Source organism: Tinamus guttatus, unplaced genomic scaffold (genome assembly GCF_059628265.1).
Source record: "Tinamus guttatus ecotype Peru unplaced genomic scaffold, ASM5962826v1 Tinamus_guttatus_pri_ptg000945l, whole genome shotgun sequence".
NCBI lineage: Eukaryota > Metazoa > Chordata > Aves > Tinamiformes > Tinamidae > Tinamus > Tinamus guttatus.
The window spans coordinates 158,161-171,330 of NW_028289479.1; the positions used below are offsets into that span (position 1 = coordinate 158,161).

The following is a 13,170-nucleotide window of genomic DNA, read 5'->3' on the forward strand; positions in this document are numbered from 1 at the left end:
GAAACCTAAATCATCTGCCATATTTATTGCAGGCAGACTGCTGTAAACATTTGCAAGTGTTTGCTCTTATGCTGATTATGAAACTTTTGCCAATCACTATGCAACCCCTCTTTCCCACCCCGCATGCTGATTGACAATCCCACAAGCAGGTCAGAAAACATTTCCCAAAGTGCTTATTCTGTTTAAGGTAAGACCCTCACTCACAGTAATTTGAATTACTCGGGAAATGCGCCTTATAAAGATATGCCTTGAACAGATTTAAGCTGAACAATTGTAATCAGGGGATTACAGGGAGTATCTTAAACTTGTTAGCAATTAGACATTTAATACACCTTAAATTATAAAGGGGAGGGGAGAGGGGAGAAAGAAAATATTCTCATTACTCATCTGCATAGCACAGATGAATTATTATGAGGTTACTGCTATTAATGTTATGAGTACTGAAAATAATGTTTTTCTAAAAAACTTGATCTTGAGATAGATCATCAAGAGAAAGAAAATAATCTAGGTGTCCACAGGTTAGGAGTTAAAAATATGGAAGGTGATCTATTTACATTGCCAAGATGAAATGGAGTTATTTCAAGAACACAGGATTACTTGCTAAAGCCTTTAAAGGGGCACCTCTGACCTGGTGGTCATTGATAAAGTAAGGCCAAGATGCAGGGGTGTTCTTGGCTGCTGCAAATACTGTCTTTTTAAATTTGTTAGTTACAAGGACGTTTCATCTGCCTATTTGAGCAAGAAAAATCATGAAGCATTTTTTGCATCTTGGCATGTTTTACTTGCCTGTTTCTAGTAGCTGCCACCATCACCAAACATAGCTCATTGTTTCTGCAACTAATAGGATGAGTATTGCAAATCTGTAGATTAGACATTATCGAATCATAGAATCATTATGCTTGGAAAAGACCTTTAAGATCATTGAGTCCAACTGTAAAGCCTTCAAAACCACATCTGCTAAACCATGTCCCTAAGTGCCTCATTTACACATTTCTTGAACACTGTCAGGGACTCGACCACTTCCCTGGGCGGTGTATTCCAATGCTTGACTCTTACTGTGTAGAAGTTCTTCCTAATGTCTAACCTGGACGTCCCTTGGCACAATTCTAGGCCTTTTATTCTTTTCTATTTTCGGTAGTTCTTTTGGAGAAGAGGTTGGCCCCCACCCACCTTACTACAGCCTCCTTTCAGGTAGTTGTAGAGAATGGTAAGGTCTCCCCTGAGCCTCCTCTTCTCCAGACCAAATAACCCCAGCTCCCTTAGACGCTCCTCCTAGGGTCCAGCCCCTGTACCAGCTTCGTTGCCCTTCTTCTTTGGACACGCTCAGCACCTCAATGTCTCTCTTGTAGTGAGGGTTCCAAAGCTGAACACAGTGTTCAAGGTGCAGCCCCACCAGCACCGAATACAGGGATCACTTACCCATTCCTGCTGGCTCTACTGTTCCTGGTACTAGCCAGGAGGCCGTGGCCTTCCTGGCCACCTGGGCCACTGCTGGCTCATGTTCAGCCAGCTGATGACCAACATCCCCAGCTCCTTTTCTGCCACACAGCTCTCCAGCTGCTCTGCCCTCGGCCTGTCGCACTGCATGGGGTTGTTGTGAGCGAAGGGCAGGACGCAACACTTAGCCTTGTTGAGCCTCATACAGTTGGCCGCAACCCATTGATACGGCTTGTTCAGACCCCTCTGTAGAGCTCTCCTACCCTTCAGCAGATCAACTCTTCCTCCCAGCTCGGTGTCGTCTTCCAGTTTGCTGAGGGTGCAGTCAAACCCCTCATCCAGATCATCGATAAAGATATTACAGAGGACCAGCCCCAACATTGACTCCTGGGAGCACCACTCGTGACCGGTCAAGAGGGATATGAATCCAATTCTTAGGCAAATTAACTTTATTAGAGCACTTGAGCTGGTACTAGCATAACAGTGCCTTTAACAGATAAAAGCTCTATGCTTCTCAGCTTTGGTATTTCTCCGATGATTGAAGTTGTTTGGGCAAGCATTTTTGCTGGCCTAAAGGAGAGGAGAGATATGCAATGGAAATAGAATGAAAACTGGACTTAAGATATGGGTTTTAAGGCATTAATGCTTGCCAAAACAATTCTGGCTTGAAAAACAAATGGATACCTTAAAAAAACAATGTCGTGGATAGCAAAACAGCCAACAGAAATGAGTGGCCAAACCGAGGGGGAGCCGAAGCTCTTCAGCAACACCTATCTGAGGCAATTCAGACAGAGACTGAAATGTGCTTTTGTCAATAAAAGATGAAAGAGAGCACTGAGAGCAACCTCTGCTCAGGGTCCCTTTGTGCCCGGGGATGGCCCAATGATGCTCAGCTGTGTTAGCGCGCTGAACGTGAGGATCCTAATACGCTGCTTGCTTCAGAAAGACACTTGCTGCTTGCACATTCCAGTGTGGGAATGGGGGATGGAGGGCTCTTTTGGAGTGTAAATGATGTACCCAAGGCCACTCAGCACATTAGTTGTAAGACAGGAATCACTTCACCCACGGGCCTCTCCTGTGAGGATGAGGCTGATCTGCCTACTTGAAAATGAAAGAAACCAGACCTCTCTGTGATGACCACTTTAAGCCAATTTGTACTCAACAATTTGCCATCAGATTAAATTATAAAAGAAAGAGAAACCTTGTAAAGCTGTGCTAAACTGTATTAACAGCACAGCAGTCATTCTTTGATGTAATGCTTTAGAGGAGCTGAAGCGGAACATGCTGTTTCTGTGCAGTTTAATAAAAATAAGGCTGTTGCAAAAGACAATGAATTTAGTATGTAGTCACCATCACATTGAACCTTAAAATCGCCAGACCTGAATGCATGCAAGTGAACCATACTCTGTTAATTTTAACAGAATCTGTATCTGTTTACAGCAGCTAAATATATATCCTAACATTCAACAGCACAATTTTCTTGTTCTTTCCCAGTTAGCTCCATTACACAAAATCTGATTTAATCATATCTTTTAGCAGGAAACAAGAATTCAAGACCATATACTTTTCACATAATTAAAAGCTCTGTGTTTTGATCTGTTAATTTTCTGAAAAAGATGCTCAGTAGCTGTTCTTTTGATTATTGAACAAAATGGCTCATTTATGTTCAGAGTCAGTTATTGAACAATACATTTAGGCTTCAACTCTTGTGAAGAGCTCAGAAGATGACAGGAATCATAGCCGCTTTTCTGCGCACCTCTGGATAAAACCTCTTCAGATAGAGCTTGTGTTTCTTTTTGGCCCAGAGACACATCTGGATGACCATCAGGAAAGCAAAAATGCCAACTGGTAAAAAAAAAAGAAAAAAAGAAAAAAGGAAAAGGAACTTTTGTTTTCTTTGTCTGTCCTTATAAAAGGATTTATGGAAAAGTCTACAGTCTCTTCCGTACGGAAGACAGGCCAGTGTTGTTCTTGCCCTCAGCCTTGCTGTGGCTGGGTTAGCACACCCTGAGGTGCCCCTGCAGAATTACACAGAAGCTATTTAGATCTTTCACGCTCAGCGTATAGCCCCTGTGGGTTCTCCATATATCACAAGGCTCCTTCTGCCATGAGGCAGTCTCCACATAAGATTTTTCATGGGCTTTCTGAAGTATCGTTCTGATTTACTCTTGGCCTATAACACCACTTCATTCCTAGCTCCAGCACCCAACTGTAGCAGGGAGACATGCTATAACATCCTATTGTACAGAAGGACAGGAGGTCCCTGGAGCAAGAACAGAGTATGTGCTGTGATGGGCTTAGGTGCCTGGCAGCTAGGCCTCACTAAGCCAGATTTTAGCTTTGTGGGAGCCTATGGTGATCGTCAGGTCTCAGGATGCGGTATCTTTAGGCTGAGTGGCAGAGTGCAGAATGCACCTGAGGGTACTTTCTGCAAATTCATTTCCATTTCCTCTTTAATACGTGCCATGCTGGGGGATCAGAAACATCAATTTCCTATCTGGACAAGCTGTAGGTTTGAGGCAATCACAGCAAGAATAGCTTACTGCTGTTGCTCTCTGCTGCTGGAGCCCTGCAACACCAAACTTCCAGGACATTCCTGAACAAAAATCCCCTCCCTTCCCCCATAAAAGCTTTTTTTTTTTTTTTTTTTTTTTTTGCATAATGCATTTGAGTCCATGTTTGAAATTCCTGTCTTCTCCCATTTCTAAAGCGCGTGGGGCAACTTTTTGTATCCTTTTTTAATGTGGAAGTAATTAAAAAGTTAATGTTTTGCTGAGCTAGGTCCCATGGGCCACATTTGCAGGGACATTTAGGTCCCTAAAGATGCAGGTTAAGTAGGAAGCAAGCAAGCAAATCTTAAGTAAGATTTGCAAACATTACTAAGCAGGCAGTTGTTATGGATTCCTGATATATGCAACAGGGGAAATGCCCTCAGAAACCTGTCTGTGTCTTTACTCATACAAGTACTCAGTACATCTGTTTTCCTTATCCTTTCAGGAGCAGTCTCCCAGGTTTACAGTGCAAAGAAAATTCCCTATATCAGAAATGATCAAATATATGTGGAAATACACTCTTATTACATTTCAAAGTCTGTTTGCACTGTGAAAACTGAAGAAACACCAGTATTTAACAAATAGCAGAGAGCAGGTTTTGATCAAAAGAAGTGCCCTTGGCAGCTCTCCAAAGGTGGCACTCTGAAGCTTCACACGGTAATGTCATATGGGGGATCTGACAGCAAGAGTTCAAATGTTGTAAATGCGGGGCAAATTCCACAAACAATTTATGTGCAGTTGCAAACTCACCTGGCAGTGTTTGTGTCATCACTGTGAAACTAATCCAGGACCCAACCTGTTGCAAAGGACAAAAGCAATGTTAATTGTGGTCAGAGCTCCCACTGCAGGAGGAAGTCACCTGGGAAAAGGGAGAGAGGAAATCTAGCTAGAAAGAGACAACACAGTTCTGGATAGGGGGAAAAAACAGGTGGAAAGTGCTTGGATCAGTGAGGAGCCTGTATGTATTGGTGGGAGCAAGGAGGCTTTGAAATATCAAAGACAGATTCATGCATAGAGACTAAACAGTGACCGACCCTCACACGTGATTCCCAGAAAGTTCCATACCTCATACGTGTAGTTGGGACAGGACACCAGCAGGAAGAGCCATGTGAAAGGGTTGTAAGTAGGACTTGGAAAGCAGGCTTTACTTCCTTCATGAAAGAGAAAAAAAAACAGAAAACACACAAAACCATGTTTGTATGATGTCAGGTGAGGAACACAGCTTTATCCCTGATAATGCTCCTGCAGAAGGTGACACAGGCAACATTCGTTTTTTTAGGTTTTGGCAAAAATACTGTGTTTAATACTTACAGACACTTCAGTGTGCTAATAAATTGGTCTATTGCTTCTTTAAACATTGTGGCAAAGAACCTAAGCACAGTATGTGAAATGCTTTGTGAATAGAAACTTGCTTCTCTGTGGAAAGCTGATGATACCATGACGAAGTATTTTCTTGAATGGGGTGGGAAATAACACGGATTACTGCAATAAATCTGAAAATATATTTTACTTTCTGGTACATATGGTGTAACTGTGATTCTCAAGGTACAAAATATGCTGAAGAACTCACGTTTGGCACAGCCTTTGAAAGCACACACATGCACACTTCGATGTCTGTGTGGATATTCATGAGTTTATGCTTATGTATTTGTACATAGGTGTGCACTGGACATTAGTGCTTCATGTGTATCTCATATGTATCTCAAAACTATGCAAATTAGCTTAAGGGTTTTGAAGCTTATTTAAAATTGAATCCTTTGTTGTCAATCAATGATATGAAAACTCCAATTCTTAAATGCCTATTTAAAATGCAGCTGTTTATAATTAAGATAAATTTGCTGCAAGTTTTGGAACAAGGGTGTCGCTAACGTTTCCTACTGATGACATAGTACCTATTTCATCTTTCTTTATTCTGTGGATGTACACATATAAATTACTGCACATCAGCAAAAGATGTAGGTTAAGCACCTGAATAAAGAGGAAAGACAAACCTGAATGATTTTGCTGAGCTAGAGCTACATTGATAAAGTGATTTCCAGCTTCACACATCTGCAAAACATTAAAAAAATCACTCAGTTATGTCCCTAAGACACAGCACATTGCATGTATAACCTTAATCCCATCTTAGTCTGACTGTCTCATCAGTATTCATATTTACTCAAGCCTACAAAGATGTATGTGAAAAGCTGAGCACCAGTTTACTGATGCATCTGTAGCTTTCACTGTTGATTACAACTACTGTGAATGGGGAAATGGGGAATGGGGAAAACATTCCCCATATTTAAGGTTGGAGCAGCTTAGAAAACCAGTTTCTATTCCTGAGAAAGGTAACTGATCAGTATCGCAATATAATTTCATAGTTTTCGTTTTTCAGCTTCTTTTTTAGGATGAAGATCAAAATGCAGTAAACATTTCAGTCTCGGTTTTATTCATTTCTGTGTTTGAGGACTTGATTTCTCCCCTCAGAATGGGAAAAAAAATGCAGTATTAAAAAGTTGTTTTCTCATTCAGTTTATCATTTTGATATTCTGCAAAGCTGGAAAGATTAAGAAATCAGAATAAAAAAGAAATAGTGACTAAAAAGAGGTAAAGTAAAAGTGTAAAAGTTAAAAAATTAATAGCAAAAAAAAGTACAATTCCCCCTTTTTTCAGAGCTACTTTTCCAAAAGTCAACCATAAGAAACTTCAATTAGAATTGAAATTTAAAAGGAATATGTAACTTCATTTTGTATTTAAATGTGCCACTACTGGAAGCAAAAATGTTGAAAACTTTGCTGAAGATTTTCTCCTTTATTGGCAGTGAGCTTTCTGCATGGCTTTTGTGGCAGGACGGGGGAGTGTGTTTTTTAGGACAGTTTAAAGCAGTTCTGTTAGCAAAGATGATATTCTGCATGAATATGTAATCACGGGTCAAGTCCTTTTATTCTTTTTTAATTACAACTAACTGGCTGTCATCCACTCTAAACAACAGATGTAAAAAATAAAATAAACCAATGAGGAAATTCTTTTATAAAATATCCCACCAGAAAGTGTAACTTCAGCCAAAGCATTAGAAGTAATTTTAATGTATATGTATTTTATTTTGCGGTAGGAGTATTGTTAAGTCTTTTCATCGCAATTTTAAAGAAAAAGTCTTCAAAGTTAAAAATGTTTTCATGAAACACGATTCCAATTAAAATGTGTGATGTACATGCCACGGTGGGCCAAAACAGGTTCCTACACTGCACTTAACACCTACTACTTCTATTATCAGTTAAAAGCAAACCAAGCAATGGGCATTTCTGCAGGGTTTTCTTGGGATTTAACTATTGAGTCTACAGCTACATTCAACTGTTGCTAGCCCTTCTATTCCTCTTTAGAAAGGTGGCTAATGCTAAGGAAGCCCATTCTGTGGTCAGTGTCTCAGAAAGCAGAAATAGGGAGCTGTGGAAAACAGGGGAACGAAGCCTTATGCTATTTGTAATTTTGAAATAATGAAATATATACACCATACTCTTTCTATTCCATGTGTACCCTATAAGAAAAACATCTCTGATAAGCTTCAGGTAATATTTTGATCATTACAGACCCTTTCAAAAGGGTCTGCTGCACATGTTACTCATTACTGTTGTTTGCAGCAAGTACAGATCTATATGCTTTAAATCAGGAATGTGTGATGCAGACAAGACTTAAAAAGAGAGAGAAAAAATAAGGTATCTTCTGAATATATTATTTATAAGTTTTAGAACCCTATAAAAAAACAACTTCAAATCATATTTTGTGTGTTGCTGTTTAAAATTCAGTGTCCGGGAACCTGCCAAAACAAGGTCTTAATGTGAAGAGAATAAAGGTATGAAGTTCTCCAAAGAGCTGGGAGAATTCAGAGCACGGACCAGTTGCTGATGTAGCTAGGAAGAGGACTGCCACATTTCACAGAAAATGCTCCACGTTCCTTTAACTTGATGGCAGTTTTTCTGTACGAAGTTACAGCAAGGGTTGCCCACTGAGGTGAGGAAGTGTGCATCATTAGAAAAAATCTGCTTTTCTGAAGCAGAAAATACCCGGGCACCCAGTTTTGCGGGTTTCGCATGATGTTTTCTGGAAGGCTGACAACAACGGCGACCGCTTCTGCGGCCTCCTGGCACGCAATGAGTGGGACAGCCTCCAGCTGCTGAGCCTCACTGAGCCCTTGGACTTGTTCCATTTTGCATCTCTGTGCTGCACCTCATCCATGCAGGAAAAACAGAGGTCTGCAGGGCCAACCCCAGAGACAAGCACTGCCAAAACTGTGGTTTTTACAGAGTCTTGCTGGCTAAGGACTTGCTTGGGTGCTTTTCTGAATAGTGTTTGCTTTGAGGAACCTACATGTTGCTGTCCCACCCTGAACATCAGAGCTATAGAATAACATTCTCTAAAATGACCCACATGAGTTATTTTTTACAAACGCTCCACTCAGGGGACATCAGCCTTCTAAAGCCATTCCAACTGTCCATCTTTTTGCAAACAGATGAGACCAAAATGCCGTAATTTTTAACTTTGGCCCCGTGTGGGACCCCCGTGTGGTCCCATCTACTGCCCCTTCCTTTTGCTTTGGTGAAGTTTCATCACAGCCACTGGAAAAGTGGTATCTGTAAGCAGAGCTACATAAAGGAAGGTTTAAACATATGGCTGATAAACAAATGCTGGCCATCCTTCCTCAGCTGCTCTTTTTTTCTTGGCTTCATCCATTTTGGCAGGGATTTCTTATTGTTTTTAATAGCTGCCAAGGGTAGAAATAAGTTATTTAGGGAATATAATTCTATTGAAAAGTCTGATTGGTATATAATTCTGTAGTGTTTCAGAAATTGCAAGTTTGTAGCTGTCTAAATATTAATGTTCTGCATAATTATGAGTAGTAAAAATGTTCTCAAAAGATGTTCTCATGGTGCTCAGGCACCACACACATACCATCAGTACACTAAGCTCTATATAGGCAAATAATAGTAGAATTCCTGGCCCAGAAACCTTAATTGAATCTCTATATCACTATATCCAATCAAATGACACAGGGCTGCAGGAATGGGCATATATATATACACGCTTGTATAGCATCAGCCCTGCATTTTGCTAAATCATGAGCTGTTCCTAATCCACAGTCATTAATAACACTTTATTTTCATACATACCAGAAAGGCAAGGGCAGCAAAAGAAACTTGTCTGTGGCCAAATGCTAGAAAATAGAATGAAATTATAAATTGCATTTTATAGTATGCACATGGTTTGCTATGGGTGAAATTAATCTGGTGCTGAGGAGCAGAAATACGTCTTTCCTGACAGGCTTTGCAGAAAGAAATGAATATTATTCCATAAGACAATGCAAACAGTAGCAGCACCCTAGGAAATGCGAGCACCCACACCACTGATTTCAAGGCAGCTTTTACTTAACTTTTTCCATCTAACGTTTGTTAGCCTCACATCCCCAAGGGCTTTTGTCAAAGCAGCTGGTGTTGTGATATTTCTTGGAAAGGCGAGGAGAGGGATGAGTGAAGGTCAGAGGCAGAGCAAGGCCAGGAACCACATCTTTTGCATGTGCTTTCCACTTTAGCCTCATGTTATGGATAGGCCCTTCTAGCTCCGTGAGCAGAGAATCCAATCCATAACCTATCCATTATTATCCTTTTAGCAGTGAGGCTTTTCTGTATTTCCAGGATCTGCTTCACAGTCTGACCATGCAGCGAAACCTTTGCAGTTTCTAACTGCCCTTTGCTTAATCTGCTTTCTGCTGTTGTCCCCATAGTGCTGTATCCCATGCATCTCTATAGGACTGCAGTTCTGTAAGCTTGGTATATGGCTGAATGACCCAAATAATCATAACTTGATACGACTGTGGAGGTCTCCTGCATCCAAAATAACTTGTTTTTTACTGATCCATGTAACTATAGCAGAGGGCTTTGCTCCATTTACCTACAAATGTCATTTTAAGGCAGCCAGCGGCAAGGAATTAGATGTATTTCTTCTGAAGGCTTTCCCTATTGAGAAGTTGCAGAAGTAAACATGGTTTCTGGCTTCAGACTGCATCTTGAGCAAATATAAATTAACTAAAGAATTTGCACCTACTGATCTGATGGTTAGAGCTCTGTCTCAGGTTTCCACCTTGTTTGTAGCACTATTTTCAAAGCCACACCAAAATCAAATGTCTTACAATGAGTAACAAAATTCTTAAAGTGAGTTTTTCTATTATTTTGAAATGGAAGCAAATGCCACTCGGGAGAGCTTATGGATTGAAAAAAAAAATGAGATACTTCACTGTGAGTATAAAGATGTGTAATTAAAACTGACAAAGCAAATCAAAGCAATCCCCAAAGCTAATAGATATGTATCAGTTGCAGAGGAAAAGGAAGACAAAGGCAGTGACAAAATGCCACCCTAAAAAGGTAGAAGGAAACAAAAGTTATGACAATTATGATCAAATGAAAGTTCAAAGAGCAGGTAAGAAGAAAAAAAAATCAGAAAGTAGCAACAATATAGCAATAGAATACAATGAAAAGGCACAAAATGATGAGTAAAATCTGGAAATAAAAAATAAGATTTTTTTTTCATTTTTTCACTACTATCTGATTTACTTTTGATTATTTCACAAAAAAAGGCCTTTATTTAGCACATAAATACCTCCTCCAAGGAAACAGAGCTAGCTTTAGTGATGATAAGCAAAATACATTGATCTTTCTGTTTCCTCTGCATGGCTGGTATCTGCTGTTTGTAAAACTGCACAGCACACAACCACTGCTCAACAAGCACATACATTAAGAACATATATAAAGCAGGAGGGCCACCCTCCACATACTCTTCCTTCCACCAACCTTACCTCTAGGCAGATTAGTCATATGATTTGCTGTCTAGGCCGAAACCTCTATTGATTTTGGAGAACTTGAAGTTGAATAACAAAACCTTTTTAAAATCAGAGTCGTTTCTACTTATACATACATGGTGGTGTATACCGTGGATGGTTGATGTAGTATGCAATCCACGAAGTGAATCCCCAGTAAAAGGCACAGCCCTGGAATGGAGAATAGATACTACTTTTATTCGGAAGGGCCATAAGAAGCTACAAACTGTACATTTATGCATATGTGTGTGTGTGTATATATATATATGTATATATATATATATTCCTAACAGTAATTGTTGATCACTGGTTAACTGTGTAGTGGCTCCTTGAGTTAAGGAACACTATAGGTTTTTTTAAAAAGCTCTATGGGTACACACCACCTGCACCTATGGATTCAGGCCCACCTCCTCCATCTGTGAGACCTGTTGTGGGACACTAGATAAGGCCCTTCTCTGTGTCCAGTGAGGGTCTCCTCACCCTCTGCACAGCCTCAGGAAGAGCCGTGTGTTCGGACGGGCTCCAGCTCTGCCCAGGGTTCGGACAGCAAGGCAAACTTCCTATTTTTCCTGTTTTTACACAGTGCCACTGTGGCAGCTATACTACAGACACTAGGAAACAGCAGTCATACTAGATCTCTAATTTCTGCCTTTATAAGTGGCACTCTGGCTCAAAAAGCATGTAGGTGCTCTAGCTTATATTCCTTTTTATTGTCAAGTATTGCACGGCCTAAGTCAGCCGCCTAGCTGTGCATATTTCATTAGCTCTTTTCCGACTCGAATAGGACATGGACATAGATTAATCCCCTTCACTAAAATTGTAAATGTAAAATTTACATTAACAACAAAAAAAAATGGAAAAGAATGGAAAAAAAAACATAAATTGTAAACGTAAAAAGGAGAATTCCAAATCTTTAAAAGGGAGGATTCTCTACTTCACACTGAATAAGGATGTAGAATTAGAGGAAGGAGAGCCTACAAGATAATGACAAATAGTTGAAATTCAAGAGGCCTACTAAAGAGCCAGGTAACTTTAAGAAGCTCAGTATCTTCCTTCCTGAGGCCTCCAATGTAGAATGAAAACATTTTTTTTTTCTATTTGTAATTTGGTTTTAAATTTATAATGCAAGGGGTGTCTCTTATTTCACATTTTTATTGCACCAAGGAAGTAGAGTGTGATTTCCGTAATCATTTCTATTTTTTGCAGCAGCATATCTCATAAAAAACCCAGCAATCAGTCTGAAAAATAACCTGGACATGATGAACCATTCATTAAATCAAGTGGACATTGATATGCAGCAGTAAAAATGGACATTGATTCCTATTCATGTCCTTTGGTTGGGACATGGTCCTGAGATTTTTTCTGTAGTTACGTTTTGACTAATCTTAATTGCTTCCGCTGAAAAGTATTTCTAATTTTACTATCTTTTTCAAAGGACTGCTTCAATATGAGGGTTTTCTCTGCCTTACATAAAACGATAAATATATTGTTACCTTTATCATATTTTTCAGAGGAGTGTGTCCTTCGGAAAACTTATGAACAAATAATGTTTCCAGAAGATGCCTGGTATAGTGTAAACAATGACAGAAGCAAGCCAAGCTGCAGAAAGAAAATGAAGAGAAATGAAATATTGTTTTTTATTTCTTCACAGTTTATTGTCACAAAAAGAATAAGGACTAATATTCCAAAACTGCAAAGTCGTACTGAAATCTCAGGATTTAAGGTTTTGTCTTAGCTGAAGCATCTGGAGCCAAAGATTAATGGAATCATTTTCAGTGTTATATCAAGTTGCTTCCGTTTTAGAGGGAAGCAACTTATTTTTACTAGTCTTGAATTAAAAAGGCTCCTCAGGCTCTGAGTGCGATACATCCCCCTGACAGGACATTAAAATGGGACAGCTGTGTACACAAGCAGACGTCTGCCATGCTTTTCCAAAAGAAGCCTCACGTCTTTTAAGGCTACTTTAATGCCCCTGTCGGATGTGTCTAACATTTGCAAACATGCTAAATAGCTTCCCAGTGGTTTCCTTTGCCAGCTAAAGTAGCTGCATGGAGGTAGTTTGTATTTCATTACCTTGTGGAATCGAAATGAGATTTTGTTGTGAAGTTAATGCATTGCAATGGCTTTTTTTTGCACCCAGCTACAATGGAATGTGGTAATTGTTCTAGAAATTATTATACTGATTCTCTTTTGAGGAAGATTATAAAACAATAACAAGTGCTACTGATTTGCTTCAGAGAATGACTTGAAGTTCATAAAGACTGAATTTCAAAAACAAATGTCAAGAGTGATTCCTGGTGGCATTTTATCTTAGTTACATTTACCATAGTACCTGAG

General features: G+C 39.7%; 1 protein-coding gene across 1 annotated transcript in view; it reads right to left on the reverse strand.

Annotated features, from left to right (window-relative positions):
* Positions 1 to 2,897: 2,897 nt before the first annotated feature.
* Positions 2,898 to 13,170, reverse strand: part of TECRL (trans-2,3-enoyl-CoA reductase like) — a 55,709-nt gene continuing 45,436 nt past the window's right edge. Inside the window, exons 6-12 of the mRNA XM_010215779.2 lie at positions 12,327 to 12,432; positions 10,932 to 11,004; positions 9,134 to 9,177; positions 5,981 to 6,038; positions 5,055 to 5,140; positions 4,740 to 4,785; positions 2,898 to 3,282 (exon numbers count right to left, since the gene is read on the reverse strand). Coding sequence (XP_010214081.2) covers positions 3,155 to 3,282; positions 4,740 to 4,785; positions 5,055 to 5,140; positions 5,981 to 6,038; positions 9,134 to 9,177; positions 10,932 to 11,004; positions 12,327 to 12,432 — 541 coding nt within the window. The 3' untranslated portion in view covers positions 2,898 to 3,154. The remainder of the gene's footprint in view (positions 3,283 to 4,739; positions 4,786 to 5,054; positions 5,141 to 5,980; positions 6,039 to 9,133; positions 9,178 to 10,931; positions 11,005 to 12,326; positions 12,433 to 13,170) is intronic.